Consider the following 13,900-nt stretch of genomic DNA (forward strand, 5'->3'; position numbering starts at 1 on the left):
AATAACAAGTATAGTTCAATGCAGAGAGGTCTATTAACACATAGTGAGCGAAAAAGGTGACTGAAGAAGAAATACTCAATGCATCGTGGGAATCCCCGGCAGCCTATGCACATAACTAAGGGACGATTCAGGGTCATCTGATCCAGACCTAAGTATATGCTTTAGCAAAAAGAAAAGTTTTAAGCCTAATCGTAAAAGTAGAGATAGTGTCTGTCTCCCGAATCCAAAGTGGAAGCTGGTTCCACAGAAGAGGGGCCTGAAAACTGAAGTCTCTCCCTCCCGTTCTACTTTTAAATATTCTAGGATCAACAAGTAAGCCCGCAGTTTGAGAGTGAAGTGCTCTAATGGGGTGATATAGTACTACAAGGTCATTAAGATATGTGAGGAGCAGGATTTTGACTTCAATTCTGGATTTAACAGGAAGCCAATGAAGGGAAGCCAAAACAGGAGAAATATGCTCTCTCTTTCTTAGAGTTCATTTAAAAATTCTCATGTTTGTGTTTAAATGTTTAAATGGTCTTGCCCCAACTTACCTCTCTGAGCTTCTGCATCCTTACTCACCCCCCAGGTCTCTCAGGTCAGCTGACAAGCTGCTCCTGGAGGTACCCAGGTCCAAGAGAAAGCTCAGAGGGGACAGGGCCTTCTCTATTGCTGCTCCTAATCTGTGGAACAATCTTTCCCAGCACATTAGAGAGGCCCCTTCACTGTCCACTTTTAAAACACGTCTTAAAACCCATTTTTACTCTTTGGCTTATGACACAGTCTGACCCTGATTTTATTGTTTTAATCTAATGTGCTGATTTTATTGTTTTAAATGTGTTGTTTTTTTGTTTTTTTATATATATGTTTTACTTATCTTATATTATTATTACTATTTTTCTCATTTTTTTAACATGCTCAATGTATCATGTTTGGCATGTCAAGTGTACAGCACTTTGTGTTCAGCTGGTGGCTGATCTGAAAGCGCTATATAAATAAATTGCTTGCTTGCTTGCTTGCTCTTTCTAGTCCCTATCAGTACTCTTGCTGCAGCATTTTGGATTACTTGAAAGCTTTTCATGGAGTTTTTAGGACATCCTGAATGAAATGAATTACAGTAGTCCAGCCTAGAAGTAATAAATGCATTAACTAGTTTTTTTAGTGTCACTCAGAGACAGGATGTTTCTAATTTTAGAGATATTGTGCAAATGGAAAAAAGCAGTCCTACATATTTGTTTAATTGAAGGACATATCTTGGTCAATAAAATGACTCCAAGGTTCCCCAAAGTGTTACTGGAGGCCAAGCTAATGCCATCCAGAGTAAGCATCTGGTTAGATACCATATTTCTGAGATTTTTAGCGCCGAATACAATAACCTCAGTTTTATTTGAATTAAGAGGCAGGAAATTAAAGCCTGTAGTTTAACTGATTGGTGTGTATTATCTGGCTCCATGGATCGATGTTGGGTATTATCTGCATAGCGGTGAAAATGTATGTTATGCGTAATAAATGGCCCTAGCACAGAACCCTGTGGAATTCCATAATTAACCTTAGTGTGTGAAGAGGACTCAATTTACATGAACAAATTAGAGCCTATTAGAAAGATATGATACAAACCAAAGACCTTATAATTTCTGATGAATTCATCTCGCTGTTGTTGGGATTACCCCCTCCTGAGCAGCTCCCCAGCTTGGTCCTACTATCCATCCCTGCTAGTCTTGATTCATTGCCAGGCAGCCTCCACAATTTTTTGGGATTCTAGTGCCCTTTTTTCTTTTGGGTGGTTCATGTTTTGGGGGTTTAATAAATTTGGCCAGATTTCTTGAAACAAGAAGGTGGGATATATGCCATCTTTTCTAACAAGACCAGAGTTTCCCCAGAAGGTTTCCCAATTATCAGTAAAGCCCACATCATATTTTGGACACCACTCCGAGAGCCAGGAATTCGATGAGAATGTCACTACTGGTCCGATTGGGGAGGGGACCAGAAAAGAAGAGTCTGACAATATATTGTATTATTTAATTTAGTTCAGTTAATTACTGTTCTTACTGTCTTGGAGCAACTGTAACCACGTAATTTCCTCAGGGATGAATAAAGTCTGATTCTAAATGTTTTGGCAAAGTTACACAACAAATAAAGATTCATTTTAAATGTCTCTGATTGATTTAACAGGATTTCATTATTATGGGAATTACTGTTTCATGAAATTTCCATTTATCCTTAGCTAACAGTTTCAGCGTTTTTTCAGTGCCCCCTGCTCTGGCCCCTGGACAACAATTAGCAATGGTTGCTGGTGTCTCTAGTCTCTAGTACTTTCTTAAAACTGAATTGCCAATAACCAAAATTTTTTCCTTGGTGGGTGTGCACGAGTTCTGTTTAGGGCTGCAGCTCCAGAGAAAGAGAAATGCTGTCTATGACCCACAGAACAACATCCACAGTCAAGCACAGAGTTACATTATGCTTCAGGGCTATTTTTCTGGTAAGGGTAAGGATCTGATGAGGATGATTTTACCACAGTGAGAGGACAATAGTTGGGGCCATGTATCATGAAATCTTGCATAAGAAACTCCTTTCCTCAGCCAGAACACGGAATGGATTGTGAATTGGTCTTCCAGCATGATAATGATCACTTACCATTAAGGCAATAATGCAGTGGCTAAATAAGAAGCATATTAACCTCTTAAGCCCCAACGCCCCCTGATACGGGGGCAAAAGGCAGGAGATCAGTTAGGCTTGGGGCTTAAGAGGTTAAGGAATGGAGTGACCTAGAAATTCTTTAAACCTTAAACCTATAGAAAATCTGTGATGGGAGCAAAAGCTTCAAGTTGCCTTCAAGTAGAGTTTCTGTAAAGGGGAGTAGACCAAAAAGGTTTTCTCCACCAAGTACTTGGTCATGCTTTGCTTGTGATTCAAATACGTATTTCACTCAATAATGTCTGCTGAATGTGTTTTTTCTTGATATTTTCTTTCTTGATATTGGTTGATATTTTGACTCTCTCCGTGAAAATAAAAGGCCCATAAAAATTTGAGACTGTTCTTTATAAGTGAGGAAACTTAAAAATTCAGTAGGGAATCAAATAATTATTATTCATTAACATTTTGATGGACGCCAATTGGAATGTTATTATTATTTAAATGTAATATAGAAATAAAGTGCCCAACAATAATTATTTTGTCTATTTTGGTCAAAAGATGATAAGTGTCTATACATGTCGCCACTGGTTACATTTCAGCATTACATTTATAGATCTGTCATTGATTCGACTGGATATCACTTGAATATCACTCCAGTAATTCTTCCCCAGCTGTTTTAAATTGGTTTCAACATCTCCTGCTGGAGCCCATGCAGCTGGGAGAGCTAGAGTGTACTTTAGCTTCGTATTTTTGAGTATGGCGTACATAGATATGCTTAAATTAAGTATTTTAAGGAGAAATGACACAGGGAAAAAGTATTGAACACACAAAGAAAGTTGGGTACAAAAAGGCATGGAAAGTCATGACATCAGCTGAAATCTATTGCTATTAAATCTATTACTAATCTAATTACTATCAGTAAGTAGAACCTCTCACCAACAAAAGCTTTTGTACCAAGTGTTTCAGTAATTTTAAAAATTTCAGTTAGCATGTTTAATATTTTTCCCTGTGTTGTTTCTCTCACATACACTATGTATATATACCTTTTACATTCATATCTCTTTGAAACTGAAATCAAATGTGAATCTCAGGCCAGCAAAATTAGCATTTAAAAAATAAAATGGAGACTGATACTTTTCAAAGGAAAACCATATAATCAATATAAAGTGATGTCTGTCTGTGTGTGGTTTACAAAGAGCTGGTCTACTTGTCAGCTGGTCTAATTTCCTTTGAATTCACATTCCTTCTTCAGTAATATGAATTTGAGTTCCTTTAAACTGACTTTTATTTGCTTATTATTTTAGCTGGACTATCTCAGGTTTTAGTTTTAGTTTTAATCATTATTGTCTGTGAAGGTTCTCAGTCATCCAGATCATCGTAGTCTAAGGAAATTTAATCATTATTCTTTACATAATCATTATTATTCTTTATAAAATCAATGAATTTGATTTCTTTTTTTTTTTAGAAGGTAAAGCAAAGTAATAGGTAAGATGTATAAATCCCTTCAATTACCCCCCCAGTGGTTCCCCATATATATTATTACAGGCTTTAGTTTCTGGGAAATTGGGATTACAACATATAACAAGCTTGACAAGGAAAGATTTGCCTGTGGTAAACATTTTTACCTTCAGAACAGTTTTCACCGTGGAAGGGACGGTAGCAGTCACACTGGTAACTGGTCCACAGGTCCACACACCGTCCATGGCCATTGCAGGGTTCAGTATTACACCATTCAGTCTTAGTACATCCCAGTTCATGGCCTTGGTCCTCTGGAAGTGTTTGTGGTAGAATAGGCTTAGAGTCAATCATCAGGTCTTCCATACACCCAATGAATCCTGCACCACTTTTAGAGTACTCTAAAAGGTCCTCTGGTGCTCCGCCTATATAAATATGAGTAAAGGCTTCAGAGAGCTCGAAAGGTGGTTCACCTGCACCACTATCTATAACTGTGCATCCATCATTGTCACAGTCAGGACCTTTCAGATTTAAGACTAGACCTTCCTGAGCCATAAACACGTGAGCGTCCCTCCATTTTCCATCACTAACCAAGCCAGGAAATATTACATCCAACTCCGATTCCTCAGAAGAGGCTTTTGCATGAAGACTACCATTCACAATCTCTAGAAAGAGGTGGTTGTCCACATCCCCTCTGAAGAAGACCAACATATTAGATATAGTTGTCCGGAAGCGAAGCTGTATCCCGAGACCTTTGTGAACATGGTGGTCAACTTCCCGGCGAATTCTTTCTTCTACAACAACTTGAATGTGAATAAATCCAGGAGTGGAGAAGGAGAAAGTTGTTCTGGTGGAGCATTTCTCATCTAGGAATCCATGAGGGCACAAGCATGTGTGACCATGTTCTCCATCCTCTAGCCATGGATGGCAGGTGGCTCCATTCTGACATTTATGGTCAACGCAACCAAGGAGTTTCAAATTACAGTGACGACCTCCCCAAGGAAGGTCACCTGCAGCTGCCTCAGGACAGTGACAGGTGTAGGTGGCCCTGCCATCTTCACACCAGCCACCGTTCTGGCAGGGCTGGCTCTCACATTCATCAATGTTCACTTCACACAACTCACCTGGAAGGAGAAAATTGGTGGTTAGATATGGTGGAGGTAGATGACCACCTGATACTGTGCTGTATTAGAAAAAACAGAGATGGTAAATGGACTGGTATATAGCGCTTTTCTGTTTTATCTGAAGACCCAAAACGCATTACACAACTTGTACATTCACCCATTCACACCAGCACTTTCTTTCTAAGTGCTTCCTATCTAACATTCACACACATTCATACATGCATTGGAGAGCAGCATGGGTTCAGTATCTTGACCAAGGGTACTTCTGGTAACCCACAAAGTGACCTAGATGAGTAGTTTTGCTGTCCAGACTTATATAAACAGGTTTAAAAAAATGAATAATAAAGATTAATTGTAAAAATAGAAAGTTGTGTAAAGGTCACACACAGGAGTATATTCCTCATCTTCAAGGTGAAAATCCCAGGAGACAAAGACTTTTTTTCATTTGTTTGTTTTTAACAGAATTGAAATCCAATGTTGCTTAATTGTGTGCATGTATTACTAATTTATTTTTATAAGAGAGAATGGTCACCTTTTGTTTAATTCACTATAAACTAGGAAACACAGACACACTAATACAGAATTTAAATTTTGAGTGTGACAGGGAATTCTGTCTCTGTATTACAAGATTATAAGACCCACCTAAAAATCCAGCAGGACATGTGCAGGTATATCCATTGATCTTGTCTTTACAAATGCCTCCATTTTGACAGGGTTCAGATTCACACTCATCAATGTTGACAGAGCAGTTCTCTCCTGTTATACCAAACAAAATATAACATTATCAGTAGTTTTAATATCTATCTATCTATCTATCTATCTATCTATCTATCTATCTATACGATAGATAGATAATTCTTTGTTCACTGATTCCTTTACTTTTATTGACCTGCAAATCCCGACTGACACTGGCAAATATATCCAGCTGCATCTGCAAAGCTCAGCTCCCAGTCTAGCTCCCAGTGAGATGCATCAGAGCGTTCAAAACACTCCCCATTGTTCTCACAGGGCTGATCAGCACACTCATCTATATCAGCTTCACAGTTTGGTCCTTCATAACCTAGAGAGAAAAAAAGGTGTGCGTCACACACTGAAAATATTTAAAAAACAAACACACACAAAAAAAACATGACTATGATTTAGTGAAGTGCAACTCTGATTTCTTCTGTAGGCAATTCCAGTATCTCATTGTGGTTTGGTTAAAAAACACACAAAAACAACAACAACAACAACAACAACAACAACAACAACAACAGATGGGGGTGTTATTAGAGAGAATCGTGAACATCAGAGGCATTCACAGTTTGTACTCTTGTGTCTGGGACAGAAATGTTTGGATTGGAGCTTGTAGATCAGTACCTTGCCAGCAAAGACAGGTGTATTCTTTGACTCCTTCTTGACAAGTACCACCATGCTGGCAGGGATCAGACATACATTCAGGAATATCTATCTCACAGTGATTGCCCTCATATCCTGTATCAGAGCAGTCACATGCATAGCTGTAAAAGACACAAGGATATCAACATTTAGAGAGCGTGGAACAAAGAAACAAAAAAAAAAGTTATGTATAAACACATATTTGATAGTGAATTATATAGGCAGATTGACGGCATTTTTGTCTTAAGAGAATAACAATATTATTGAGCTTATAGAGCTAAGTGGAAGTTAATGACATAAAAAAGTAATTTGAGGTCATGGAAATTCATTATCTGATCTGAAGCAACTTAAGCAGAAATTATTAAAGTTTTAATTGTGTTACATTTAAGATGCATTACATTTAGTTACATCACATAAGTATTGTAATGTTTATAGCTAACTTGCAATAGATGAATGCTGAATATCTTTGACAGCTATAATGTAACAATTTCTATCGTGAGGTAGCCCAGCATTTAAAATAAATATATAAAATAAGCATATGAGCATGGTGAATGTGGTTAAAAGGGTATTCTATACATTAGTGCAGTAGCTATGATAATAGAAACAATGATAATGACATTACTAACATGACAAAATTAAATGAGCCTTACAAGGACTAAAATGATAAATACTGCACATTGGAAGCCCAGAGTTTTACATCATTTTATAATGTAAGCCCGCAATCTGAGGCAAAATGCTCTCATGGGGTGATACGGTAGTATAAACTCATAAAGATAAGAGGGGTCTGATTATTGAAGACCTTATATTTGAGGATCAGGATTGTAAGTTTGATTCTGGATTTGACAGGGAGCCAATGAAGAGTAGCCAATATAGGAGGAATATACTCTCTCTTTCTAGTCCCTGATATACACACTGAAGGACATATCCTGGTCAAAAACAACTCCAAGATTCCTCACAGTGTTACTGGAGGCCAAGCAAATACCATCCACAGTAAGCATCTGGTTAGATACCATATTCTAAGATTTTAGCGCTGAATACAATAACCTCAATTTTATTTGAATTAAGAGGCAGGAAATTAGAGCCTGTAGTTTAACTGATTGGTGTGTATTATCTGGCTTCATGGATCGATAAAGTTGGGTATTATCTGCATAGCAGTGAAAATGTATGTTATGCATTTTAAATGATACTGCCTAAGGGAAGCATGTATAAATGGTCCACAGAACCCTGTGGAATTCCATAATTAACCTTAGTGTGTAAAGAGGACTCTCCATTTACATGAACAAATTGGAGTCTATTAGAGAGATATGATTCAAACCACTGCAGCACAGCAGCTTACAAGACCTACTGTATACTCAAATAGCTGCCATAAAATATTACAGCCAACAGTATCGAACTGAGCACTGACGCTTAGCAGGAGAAGCCTGAGATTCAATTCAATTCAATTTTATTTTATTTTATTTTATTCATATAGCACCAAATTACAACAACAGCTGTCTCAAGGCGCTTTATATTGTAAGGTAGACCCTACAATAATACATACAGGGAAAACCCCAACAATCATATGACCCCCTATGAGCAAGCACTTTGGTGACAGTGGGAAGGAAAAACTCCCTTTTAACAGGAAGAAACCTCTGGCAGAACCAGGCTCAGGGAGGGGCGGCCATCTGCTGCGACCGGTTAGGGTGAGAGAAGGAAGACAGGATAAAAGACATGCTGTGGAAGAGAGCCACACAGATGAGTCCACTGTCAGAGGCAACTAGTACTGTTTCTGTACTGTGATGAGCTCTGAAACCTGAATGAAACTCTTCAGCTCTTCTTAGATGTGTTCACTATGTTCATTATCCATTTTGGATAATCCATAACACTGGATAGAGATCATACAAAGCCAGGCTGCATCAGGCTATCCACAGACCACCCATTCCCAGTTTACTCCTCATTAGTTTGTGTGGCTTTCACCACACAAACCTGAAGTCTGTTTTACCAAAACAAAAAACAACACAAAAACATCCACATGGGAACATGGAATGGAAAAACACTGGACCAGGTCTACACTGAAGTCTACCCAGCCCCCATCTCAGAGAGTCATGGACTAGGTTTTTTTTTTGATTCCCTCCCCTCTAGCAGGCTCGGGGTCAATAAAGCACACACAGAAAGACTGAAAAAGAGCTTCTTTCCAAGGGCTGTGAAAGCTCTGATTGAAGATTGAGCTGGACTGGCAAATTGCACCTTACACCCAACACGTCAAATTCATTGGACATTCACATGAGCCATAATTTGTCTGATATTTATTATTATTTTTCTTTTCATAATTGCACTATTGAACTCAAACTACTTAGTAATAGTCAATTTAGTACCTCCTATTTCTTGTTTTCTTTTTATATCATTTATTCTATATGCTGCTTTGAAAAAGACTGCCATCAAAGAGTTTTGCTGAACAAAATTGCACAATGGCAATAAAGAGCCTATCTAAAATAAGGTACAAGGATTTTTTTTAAATATGTTAAGTTATTATGATTATTATGTCTATTTTTCATGTTCAAAAAAGCACACATTATAGTATATTACTGCTTTCCACATGTTTAAACTGTATGTTGTGTATTAACAGCCTCCTGCACAAATCAAACTCTTGCACAAATCATTAGTGTTGACTGAGAGAATTAGTGTGACTACTCGACTACTGCCTTTAGTGGGTGTGATCAGCTCCTTAAAACAGTAACCTGGTAGCTTTCTAGTATCTGTCTTTAGTATTTCATGGTCTATGCTATTGTGACAGCTACAGATGGACTGGCCTACCTGTTAATCATATCATGACAGACTGCACTGTTCTGACAGGGCATACTGGCACACTCATCAACATCAACTTCACAGTGGATGCCACCAAATCCAGGTAGACACTCACAAGAGTACATTCCTATGAGGTCATGACAATCGGCTCCGTTGCGACAGGGATTTGACTCACATTCATCTATTTCAGTCTCACAGTTGACTCCTGGAAGAGAAGGGGGGAGTCAAGCAAAGGAGATAAATCAAAGCGATGAAAGAATAATAAGTTGTCATGTCAAGAAAACAAAGCACAATCAACTACCCATTGAGATCAGCGACCATCAACATTAGTGTGCCTATTCTCGTCTTCAGATACCCTTGATGATTAAAAGCTTCTGGTAAAATCCTTAAACAAACTAATTGAATGAGAGATGAATCTAACCTAAATGCTTAAAATACTCTCTGTGCGGCTGTGCCCAGTTTATCAACGACAAACAAAACAATAGAATTAGCAGAAGCAGAAATGCTTCTATGATGTGAGCGAGCACCGGTCTTCCTACTGATGCATTCTTAGTGAAAATGAGTGTGTGATATGAAACAAAAATTTATGTGTGGACTAAGCAAATAATCAAATCAACCAGTTTCTGTTCAGACCAAAATTAGTGGTAACATATACTGTTGAAATACATATTTTGGAAGTTTATTTGTCAGCGCATTAACAATGTGGAGGTTCTTTCATTTTTCCACTTTTTCACAATACATTTTGTAATTAAAAAGGCAATCCCCGTGGTCCATTGATTTAAGGTAGCACCTTGCTGCAGTTATGTACAAAACATAAAGACTCTTTAGCTTCTGCACAACTGAAGAGTTAATATATTTATAAAGACCCTGAAAACTTTCTGTGAAATTGGGAGCAAATATACAATGAACCAGTGCAAAAATCTCAGAAGAAATTTGGAAAGCAGGTTAACTTCCTACTTCTAAATTCAAATAACCCTGAGATTTTTGTACTCAGTCCTAAAAATCTTGGTTAAACATACCGGTAGTATTTAACCAGATACTTACTCTGGATGGCATTACCTTGGCCTCCAGTAACACTCTTGGAGTTGTATTGGACCAGGATATGTCTTTTAATGCACATATTAAACAAATATGTAGGACTGCTTTCTTCAGCTTGCACAATATCTCTAAAATTAGAAATGTTGTGTCTCAGAGTGATACTGAAAAAGTAGTTCATGCATTTATCACTTCATGTCTGGAATGAAGCCTTGAGTTGCCTTGAGTTGATTAGACTCGATGGAGAGCATATTCCTCCCAAACTGGCTTTGCTTCATTGGATCCCAGTTAAATCCAGAATCAAATTCAAAATCCTCCTCATCACATACAAGGTCTTAAATAATCAGGCCCCATCATCTCAGACTGCTGGCTGTTGGCTTTTTACTTCCACCTGTCACCAACTGCTTGTTCATCTGTTTTTTGTTTGTTTGTTTTTATTTATTTATTTTTTACTGTTGTTGCTTTCTCTGTATTATTACTACTATGGAAGTCTTGCCTATGTGAGACTTTGGTTCACATTGCCTAAAAGTGGTAGGAATACAAAGTAAATGACATCCCTACCTGTAGCTGGAAGCACATAATACATTTCAGTTTGATGAATAATTTCTAAAAATGAACATCTGTTTTATGTGAGAGAGCACTCCTTGGGAACTCCTACCGTAGATGTTGCCTCTGCCTATACTTGGATTAACTTTGGTTAAGGTGGGCTCATGAATTTAAGTCTGTTTGGTGATTATATTTTAACAATTCCATATCTCAGTTTGCTGAGTGCGTTTTCAGATATTCTGGTCATATTCTTTGTTACAAATTGCCTGCTCATTTGAGAGCCATTACAACTCTGTGTACGTTCAAAAACATGCTCAAAACCTTTCATGCATACACTTAATTGCTACTGTTTTGTTTTGTGGTGCTTTGTTGTTTTGCTGTTTTCATTGCATCAAGGCACTGTAAACCTTTGCAGGTTCTTATGTCTTTATTTTCTCTGTTAACCACATTGAGTTTTCATATCATGAAATGAAAATAAATTGCCATTTAAATAAATTGTAATTGGCCTTAGCCACTTTAGTATTAGTATAGTTTTAGGCCTTTTTAGAAATATATGCCTATAACGTAATATGGACACAGTTTTCCTCTTTGATGTGTGTGTATGCAACTTTTGAATGTACCTTTAAAGCCCATCAGGCACTCACACTTATAGTGGTCCTTCTCATTAATGCAAGTGGCGTTGTTCTCACAGGGTCTTGAAGCACACTCATTGATATCAATTTCACAGTTATAGCCCTGAAAACCTGGGACACAGAAGCAGTGAAATTCTCCCACTCCATCTATACAGATGGCACCATTCTGACAGGGCTCTGATGAACACTCATTTATATCTTCCTCACAGGTCTTTCCCTCAAACCCAGGTGCACAATGGCATTCGAACCCTTCAGGTTGTAATAAACACGTTCCATTGTTCTTGCAGGGTTCATCAATGCAGTCGGTTACAGGTGTCCTGCAGTCTCGTCCTCCATACCCAGATGGACACCTGCAGAAGTAGCCATTCAGTTGGTCTACACACAGAGAACGAGGCTCGAAACAAGGATTGCTCTGACACTCATCCACCTCCTCTGTGCAGTTATCTCCTGTCAGTCCATCTGGACAGATGCAGTGGTACTCTGTGGTGCCAGGAACACTACTGCAGTCCTCGCACGGAGCAAAAGAGCAGGCGTCATAGAGTTCATCACAGTTTTTGCCCATGTACCTCACCCCATCTCTGGCACAAATACAGGCATAATCATCCATTGTGTCCACACAGGTAGCACCATTTTGGCAGGGTGCAGACAAGCATCTGTCTGCTGTGGCTGTGCAGAATGTTCCTGTGAGAAAAAAAGGAAATACATTGAGTTAATGTCTCTGTTTAAACATTTAATATGTCTTCTATGTTCTATTGCAGCGGTCCCCAACCTTTTTTGCGCCACGGACCAGTTTATGCCCGACAATATTTTCATGGACCGGCCTTTAAGGTGTCGCGGATAAATACAACAAAATAAAACTAGTACCGGTACCGAAAAAAAGAAAATTTATTCATAACACACGTGAAAAGACCAAGGAAAACCGAGTAAACGATAAAAACGATAACAAAATAACGCTGAAAACCGATAAAAACCCTGAAAACTATACATTTCACACCTGAGCCTCAACTCTCGCAGCCCGGTACCAAACGACTCACGGACTGGTACCGGTCCGAGGCCCGGGGGTTGGGGACCGCTGTTCTATTGGATTTATGAGATTTGAAAGTCATTGTATTCTCTTTTACATTTTACATAGCTTCCCAACTTCATTGGGATTGGGTTTATTTCCAGGCTGGCTGTGTAGAGCAGATCATTTTCTAGGTTTCTGTGTTAAAGGTTGGTGGGTCGATCCCTCGCTGCTCCAGTCTACATGTGAAAGGACTCTTGAACAAAATACTGAACCCCAAGTTGCTCCGGATGTGTTCATTGGAGCATGAATATTAGTAAAGAAGAAGTGAGTGAAAAAGAAGAGGAAGAATATGCTGTATCTAATTGCTAAAAAGACTCTCAATATCTTTTACTTCATTCCAGGCTAATATATCCGATTTTATTATCCTATTAGAATACTGATGCATTAGTGTTTAGTATTTTAGTACTTATTTGTGTTTTTTCATCCATCATAATAGATAGAAACTTGGACAGCCTTTATAAAATCTGTCAGATTGTCTCTTTTCAGTTTAAACCTTTCCGAGCATACATATAGCTCCGTGGTCAAATCACTCCCTTACCTAGTCCCTTTCATTCAGCATATTACTGCCACCTCCTCTGTATTCTCAAAGTCTTGTTACAAAGATGACCTATACAAAGATGAGTAACTGGAGTGTGTGGCAGACATGACAGCTCTCGATCAGAGCGTAGGAGAAAAACTATATGTTTGTCCACTGTACAGATTTCCTGCAATGTACAGTGTTACGTTTTGTTAAGTCTTGGTTTTTTTGATAAACTCCTCATAATTTACTGTTTTTTTTGTTTTTGTTTTTGTTTTTTTGTTTTTTTGTTTAAATTTTATGATGACAAAGTTGTTCTTGAGCTGGTCTTTAAATGTGTAAATCTTGATTAAAATTCCTTTTTGCTTTTAAGTTCAAATACCCCCTACCACTCCACATCAGTCAAGACCTTGTGTTTCTCTGCATGTTTAGTCTCAAAATGGCAATTTTAATTGTAATCTAGACAGACTTGACAATTTTTACAAAGTCACAAGCAAAGGAAGATCAAAAAATGGCCCATGTCTAAACAAGGATGGTTTATTCATCAAAATTATTAAATTAAATAACTTTTTTTGTTTTTTTTGTAAAAAAAAACATGTTCACAGGAGCAGAACGGTAGCCCAATATCACAAAGAATCGTCACATGATATCAAACAGAAGCTGTCAAATCAGTTCTCTTGAGCAGGCAATCATGATGAAGCAGTTCGTTTTGATTCAGGCTGGTCTTAATATTTCTGGCCACCAGATGCCA

General features: G+C 38.1%; 1 protein-coding gene across 2 annotated transcripts in view; it reads right to left on the bottom strand.

Annotated features, from left to right (window-relative positions):
- Positions 1-13,900, bottom strand: part of crb2a (crumbs cell polarity complex component 2a) — a 48,949-nt gene that overhangs the window by 16,818 nt on the left and 18,231 nt on the right. Inside the window, exons 2-7 of one of the 2 annotated variants that reach the window (XM_086301636.1) lie at positions 11,555-12,247; positions 9,363-9,558; positions 6,552-6,691; positions 6,082-6,252; positions 5,835-5,948; positions 4,239-5,192 (exon numbers count right to left, since the gene is read on the bottom strand). In XM_086301636.1, coding sequence (XP_086157762.1) covers positions 4,239-5,192; positions 5,835-5,948; positions 6,082-6,252; positions 6,552-6,691; positions 9,363-9,558; positions 11,555-12,247 — 2,268 coding nt within the window. Of the gene's footprint in view, positions 1-4,238; positions 5,193-5,834; positions 5,949-6,081; positions 6,253-6,551; positions 6,692-9,362; positions 9,559-11,554; positions 12,248-13,900 lie in introns of those variants that run through there. The other variant, XM_086301637.1, reaches the window with a different exon arrangement.

The sequence above is a fragment of the Aulonocara sp. 'chitande type north' Nkhata Bay genome, linkage group LG7 (assembly GCF_057382095.1).
Source record: "Aulonocara sp. 'chitande type north' Nkhata Bay isolate Kocher_YH1m ecotype deep benthic linkage group LG7, A_spYH_male_GT1.1, whole genome shotgun sequence".
Classification (NCBI taxonomy): Eukaryota; Metazoa; Chordata; class Actinopteri; order Cichliformes; family Cichlidae; genus Aulonocara; species Aulonocara sp. 'chitande type north' Nkhata Bay.